Source organism: Nansenia antarctica (assembly GCF_963989245.1).
Source record: "Nansenia antarctica genome assembly, chromosome: 14".
NCBI lineage: Eukaryota > Metazoa > Chordata > Actinopteri > Argentiniformes > Microstomatidae > Nansenia > Nansenia antarctica.
In genome coordinates, this window is record NC_137684.1 from 7,795,933 (window position 1) to 7,803,432 (window position 7,500).

Sequence of the window (7,500 nt, forward strand, 5' to 3'; positions counted from 1 at the left end):
CCCCCCTCTAAGACCCCCACCCCCCCTGTAAGACCTCCACCCCCCCCTCTAAGACCCCCACCCCTCCTCTAAGACCCCCAGCTTCGCTGTAAGACCCCCATCCCAGGCCCTAAGGCTGACCGCTCAGTAATCTAGTTAGAGCTTAACCCAAAGGTAATTATGCTAAATGAGCTCTACATGATCCAAAACACGACCTCGTTCCCTCCCTCCCTCCCTGCCTCCCCCGTCTCTCCCCCTGCCTCTCCCACCGCAGCCTGCTGGCCCATTGCACCCCCCCCCTACCCCCGCCCTCCCTTCTGTCCCTCAGGCACTTGGATGTTATCTCCTTCCCCTACTCCCAGTACAACTGCCCACTCTACTCTGTTATCTATGTGTGTGTGTGTGTGTGTGTGTTTGTGTGTTTGAAAGTCCATACACAGGGAAAGGTCATCAGCCACTCCACAGCTGACGTTCACGACATGTGGTTGTCCACTTAGAGAGAGAGAGAGAGAGAGAGAGAGAGAGAGAGAGAGAGAGAGAGAGAGAGAGAGAGAGAGAGAGAGAGAGAGAGAGAGAGAGAGAGAGAGAGAGAGAAACCGAGAAACCTTTGGAGTGGGATACTCCTTCATTTGTCCCGGTTCATCCAGTCCCCTGCTGTTAGATGCTGTTAGATGCTGTTAGATGCTGTTAGATGCTGTTAGATGCTGGGCCCAGCCAGACCTTGTGAGGGTTGTTTTAAGAGCCTCCAAACCGATGTGTTTTAACCAAGGCCCATCAGGAATCAGGATCAGAATCAGGATCAGAATCAGGATCAGGTTTAGTGTTCCATCCCTTTATAAGAGTAGAAAGTGTAAAGTTCTTAGGCTGCGGTTCCTTGACATTCATCAGCCCTGATCCTACAATGGAGGAACCACTGCTGGGATGATATCATCATGGTGGATGTTCTAAATGACCAAGCGACAACCTCAATGGTTAAGGATCACTACCATGATCTAGTATAGCCTCATGTCAATCAGTCGGATAGTCGGAGAGTCAGCCAAGCAGCCCGTCAGTCAGTCAGCCAGTCAGTCTGTCAACCAACCAGTCAGCCAGTCAGTTAATCAGTCAGTCAGCTAGCCAGTCAGCCAGTCAGTCAATCAGTCAGTCAATCAGTCAGCCAGTCAGTCAGTCAGTCAGTCCGTCAGCCAGTCCGTCAGTCAGCCAGTCAGCCAACCAGTCAATCAGTCAAGCAGCCAGTGTCAGCCAGTCAGTCAGCCAGTCAGCCAGTCAGCCAGTCAGCCAGTCAGTCCAGAGCAGTGACTACAGATGAATGGTTGTTTAGACTGGGCTGGGCTGGCTGTGCTTGCTGCTAATGGGAGAGGGGAGGAGTGGAGGGGTCTAATGGGTTAAGGGGGAATGCGAGGGGTTAATGGGAGAGGGAAGTCCTGCTGTCGCAAAACATCATGCTTCGTCCCGCCCCCTCCTCTCATTCAGGGTCGCATTGACAGTGGAGTGTGTGTGTGTGTGTGTGTGTGTGTGTACATAAGTTTGCATGCGTGCGCGTGTGTGTGTGCATTCGTCTGTGTGTGTGTGCATGCCTGTGTATGTGTGTGTGTACCTACCATCATTCACCTCCCCCCCCCCCCCCCCCCAAGGTGACCTGGTGTCCCGGGCGATGCACCACATGCAGCGCCTGAGCTCCGTCCGCCCGGGGATGAGCCCCGCCCGCCACGCCCGCCCCCAGCAGCCCGTGTCCTGGTCGCCTGACGCCCTGCACACCCTCTACTACTTCCTGCGCTGCCCCCAGATGGAGAGCATGGAGAACCCCAACCTGGACCCCCCCAGGATGGCCCTCAGCAAGGAGAGGTAGGGGATACACACACACACACACACACACACACACAGACATGCATACACACATGTGTTCATGTACACACACACGCACACACACACACACTATACATACACGCTGGCATACTGACACACACACACAGACACACACACACACACACACACACCTTAAACTCACTAATACTATATGTTCCAGTTCTGCATCCAGTTGAATGCGTGATTCAACTAGCTGGCGCAGACCCGGGACATGTGTGAAAAGGAGCAACACAGTAATCTACCTGCCTTTAGCTCCTGTGTGAACGGCAAAAATCGCCGTGCTGGCCCTGTTCTTTTGCCTTTCTCCACTGCCAACCGAGCCGGACCAGGCCACAGTACCCGTGCCATTTTCAGTTCCCGTTCGGGAGGGGTAGCGAAAGTTGGGGAAAATGACTTTTTTGCCAGGCTGTGTGTGACGTGTGACGCTGCACACCGTTGATTGGTCAATGGAAATCGTCATCCCATGTTCATAGACTTCTTCGCTAACCGCCATTTTTAAATACCACAACAGATTTCGCTCTCTGAAAATGTCACTTACTGTTTCTGTAATAACTTATTAATAAAGATTAGAACAATTATGATAACCATCTTATTATCTTAGTTTAATGTCATTTCAATGCATCATATAACTTTTATTTACAACAAGCATAACAAAAAAATCGCTATTACGGTGATGTGCTGTTCCTCAGTCCAGCGCGCTTCATCATCCCCCTTCTAAAACTGCCATCTCCCCTTTTCATCCCTTATGTCATTTTATCAATGAACATGGTATTACTGTTATTTCAACATTTAAGCCTCTTTCACACATAGTTCCCTGTAACTTCAATGGAATCCCAAGCTGTGCCGTCCTGGCATTTTTGCCGTTCACTCATGAGCCAAATGCTGGTAGATTCGCGTTTTGCTCCCTTTAACATGTCGGCGATTCCCTGGTTGCGAGATCTAAACTACAAATCTACTAGAACTGAAAGCGGCAAGTAACAGGCACGTAACATCCATATGCTGTATACACTGAGATTGTATGAGCCCCACGTCATTCCAATGAGAGAAGCACACACAAAACACACAACACACAAAGCACACACAATGAGAGAAGCACAGCCTTTCCGTAGAAATACATCGCTCCCTGTCTAACGTTATATATCTAACGTTACATGTTTTAAGGCTGCTCTGTGCATGATGGTGCTGCATTTTGACATAATTCTTATCGCATTTCCCCCCGTTGTGTTGTGCTGTGCCGTTCTATAGTCCAGCGCTTCATCATCCCCCTTCTAAAACTGCCATCACCCCTTTCCATCCCTTGCGTCATTTTATCAATGAACGTGGTATTACATATTTACATATTACATATTTGTTGTTATTTATGGAAGTGTCCGGTTGCTGGAGGAACCAGGACGCTGGCTACACTGCACAGTTTAGCTCGAAATAGAGAGTGCTTTATCCCGCTAATAGAATACAGTTCCAGTAATAACACTTTTATCTCTATATTGTCTTCTAACCCTAACCATAACCCTACCATTCTCTTCATCTGTTTTTAAATGTTGTTGTATTTATATCGATGTATTCTTGCCAATTCCTTATTACCAGTGGAAAGGGGGAAGGCTAAAACACTTTGTATGGAATAGATAGGACTTCCCGTTCAACGGAGGAATTTATGAAACTCGCGCAGAGTTTCCCCCGTTGATGTGACGAACTGAAAGCGGCAAGTAACAGGCACTTAACGTTCCATGTTTTAAGGCTGATCTGTGCACGATAGTGCTGCATTTTGACATAATTCTTATCGCATTTCCCCCCGTTGATCTGTATAGCGGCACTTATTACAGTGAAGTGCTCTTATGACACGTAACTCCTCCTACTGTCCCGGGTCGCTCCGGGTCTGTTGTGTATAATGGAGAAGTGTTTCTGAAAGTACGGCACGGGTAGGATACAAATGCGGCCCGGTTCGGGTCGGGTCAGCCCGGTAGTGGAAAAGCGGCATATGTGACAGGGGCTTACGTTCATGAGTCTAAAGGCCGATTTAAGCTTCTGCGTAGAATTTACGCGCGTCTACGCCGTAGCCTATGTAAGGGGTCTCCAAGTTTATAGTTCTACGTTCTAGTTCTACGTTCTACGCGGACCGCGTCGCGTTGGTCGGTGTACTCATAGCGGCATAGAAAAATCTGCTTTTCTTATTCTATCTCGTTAACGGTACATGACTAAGACTCCATTCAAAGTTCAGTGTGTTCAGCATGCTATTCTGGTCATGGAGAATTTTTGTTTGGAATTCTATTGTGACGCGGAGATATTCGGCCGTAAGTGACGGGTCCCCCCCCCCCCCCCCCCCCCCCCCCGCTGCTGCGCGCACCACCGCTTCCTGGTGGATGAAACTCCCGATGACAGCGGGGGGAGAGACAAGTTCTTCCCGGGAATTCGCTCCTAGCTGTGTCGATCGTGATAGGAGTGTCGTATCGACACCATTCAAATGGTTTTAGATTCCCTGTCCTCTCCCCTAACCCACGGTAAACCACAGTTATTAACCCACAAAGGGTGCCTCCGGGCACCGTGTTTGTCCGTGAATAACACCGGCTATGAAGGTGGTAGGGCGATGCATAATAGTGATCAAAAAAAGTATTTTTGTTATGCTTGTTGTAAAGAAAATGTCTATAATGCATTGAAATGACAGTAAACTAAGATAATAAGATGGTTATATCATACATTTTCAAATCTTTATTAATAAGTAATTACAGAAAAAGTAAATGACATTTCTGTCATGACTTCCGCATTTACGAGAGTCGGAATGTGACGCTATCAAGCGGACCACCAGGACTGTCCAGCAATGGTCAGAAGACGTGGAGGAGGAGCTGAGGGCGTGTTTTGAAACAACCGACTGGGGGATGTTCCAGAGAGTCCACGGGGAGGACATAGATGGTCTGCTAGACTGTGTCACAGACTATATCAAGTTCTGCGAGGAGAGCATCGTCCCCATTAAAAAGGTACGGTGCTTTCCTAACAACAAGCCGTGGATAAATGGGAACATCAAGAACCTTCTGAAAAGGAAGAGGAGGCTGTTTAAGGCAGGGGACACTGAGGGAGCCAGGGCCACTCAGAAGGAGGTGAAGAAGGAGCTGAGAACAGCCAAAGAGGAATACAGGAGGAAATTGGAGGGCGGGCTAGTGGCCCACAGCTCCAAGGAGGTGTGGAAGGGTTTCAAGAAGATCACGGGCCACAAGCAGCCACATACTGTGGTGGAGGGGACCCGAGAGCAGGCGGATGACCTGAACTGCTTCTTTAACAGGTTTGACCAACCATCCCCCTGTCACCCCCCACACCCCCCACAGCCCCCGACCCTCTCCTCCCCTCTCCAATGTACCGCACCCCTGGCAACAGTAGCCCCCACTCCCCCTGACCCCCTCACACCCCAGCAGCAATTGCCTCCCCTTACCAACACCAGGAGCCAGGGAGCATGCTTCACACCTGGAGACACCGGTACTCACAGCTTTATAACATCTGAGCAGGTGAGAAGGCAGCTCTCCAGGGTGAATGTGAACAAGTCCAGAGGTCCAGACAACATCAACCCCAGGGTTCTGAAGGTGTGTGCTGGAGAGCTGGCGGACACATTCCAACATCTCTTCAGTCTATCTCTAAGACTGAGGAGGGTGCCACAGCTCTGGAAGACCTCTTGCATCGTCCCAGTGCCAAAGAAGGGACGGCCCAGCACCCCAAACGACTACAGACCTGTCGCCCTGACACCACAGGTCATGAAGATCCTGGAGAGGCTAGTGCTGCAACACCTTAAGCCCCAGGTGAAGGACTTCCTGGACCCCCGGCAGTTTGCATACCAGGAGAGCATGGGGGTGGAGGATGCCATCATTTACATGCTGCACAGGGCCTACACACACCTGGAGAGGCCACAGAGCATGGTGAGGACCATGTTCTTCGACTTCTCCAGTGCATTTAACACTATCAAGCCATCACTGCTGGCTGACAAACTAGCAGTGATGTGTGTGGAGGACTCCCTGACGGCTTGGATCCATAACTACCTCACAGACAGGCGTCAGTATGTGAGACTGCAGGGCTGTCAGTCTGAGGTGGTGGTGTGCAACACCGGTGCCCCCCAGGGAACTGTTCTGTCACCCTTTCTCTTCACCCTCTATACCTCCGACTTCCAGTTTAGCTCCGACCAGTGCCACCTGCAGAAGTTTTCGGATGACTCCTCTATCGTCGGTTACATCACAGACGACAGGGATGAGGAGTACAGGGCCCTGGTGGAGAGCTTTGTGCAGTGGTGCGACACCAACTACCTTTTGCTTAACACCAGCAAAACAAAGGAGTTGGTGGTGGACTTTAGGAGGAAGAGAAGGACCCCAGCCCCCATCACCATCAAGGGGGTGGAAGTCGAGAGGGTGGACTCCTACAGGTACCTGGGAGTACAAATTAATAACAAACTGGACTGGACTGACAACACCGAGGCTCTTCTCAGGAAAGGGCAGAGCAGACTGTTTTTCCTGAGAAGGCTGAGGTCTTTCGGTGTCTGCAACAAGCTGCTGCAAATGTTTTATCAGTCGGTGGTTGCCAGCGTTCTGTTCTTCGCCGTGGCCTGCTGGGGTGGAAACATCTGTGCCAGGGATGCTGCGAAGCTAAACAAACTGGTGAAGAAGGCCAGCTCTGTGGTGGGGACCGGGCTGGACAGCCTAGAGGTGGTGGCAGAACAGAGGATGGGGAAAAAACTGGCGGCCATGCTGGCCAATCCCTCCCACCCGATGTACTGCGAGCTGGCGGGGATGAGGAGCAAGTTCAGCCACAGATTTGTTCTCCCCCGTCAAAGTACAAAAAGATTTGGACAGTCCTTTGTTCCAGCTGCACTCCGACTCTACAACCAGGCCCTGCAGGGTGGGGGAGATCTGGAGCTGGAACTTTTGGAACTTTTTACTTATTGAGCCTGCACTGTTTTATGTATTTTATTGAATGTTTTCTGCTTTCTGTATTGAATGTTTTCTGCCCTAACTGAGCTGTTTGACAACAAAATTTCCCCATAAAGGTTTTCAATCAATCAATCAAAAGTTCTTATAGATAACTTAACATTAAATATGTCTATCATAAATATAATTTAAACCCAACGAACAGCCATGGGGCTCCCTGTAACTAATAATTTATTTCTAAATAAACAGGATTGTACATCTCGTAAATGTGAATCGCGCTCCTTATAGGAAGGCTGTGCCTGACGCTTCCATAGGGCGCTATACTCAAAGCGGCATAATAGTGATTTTTTTTTTGTTATGCTTGTTGTAAATAAAAGTTCTATGATGCATTGAAATGACATTAAACTAAAATAATACCATGGTTATCATAATTTTTCTAATCTTTATTAATAAGTAATTACAGAAAAAGTAAAAGACATTTCTGTCATGGCTTCCGCGTTTTGGCCGACGAGAGAGTCGGAATCTTGTCGGAATCATGTGCTACCAAGCGGACCAATCACAGAGCTTACGGTTGCGTAGAAACTGACGCGTAGTTACATTTTTGGAGAGGTGCGCGTCAACCCTCTCCGTAGGCTACGCAAGGCTACGCGGGCCTACGCAAGCTACGCCGTAGCCTACGCCGTCGATTTTACGCAGGAGCATAAACTGGGCTTAATGAGGAGTCACCTTCCCACGCCTCCTCTTCAGCCCCGAACCATTA

General features: G+C 49.5%; 1 protein-coding gene across 1 annotated transcript in view; it reads left to right on the forward strand.

Moving 5' to 3' along the window:
• The window catches only part of abtb2b (ankyrin repeat and BTB (POZ) domain containing 2b), a gene marked incomplete at both ends in the record, with an annotated part of 96,410 nt that overhangs the window by 60,980 nt on the left and 27,930 nt on the right, over positions 1 to 7,500 (forward strand). The window contains one exon of the mRNA XM_080545320.1: positions 1,614 to 1,824. Coding sequence (XP_080401446.1) covers positions 1,614 to 1,824 — 211 coding nt within the window. The remainder of the gene's footprint in view (positions 1 to 1,613; positions 1,825 to 7,500) is intronic.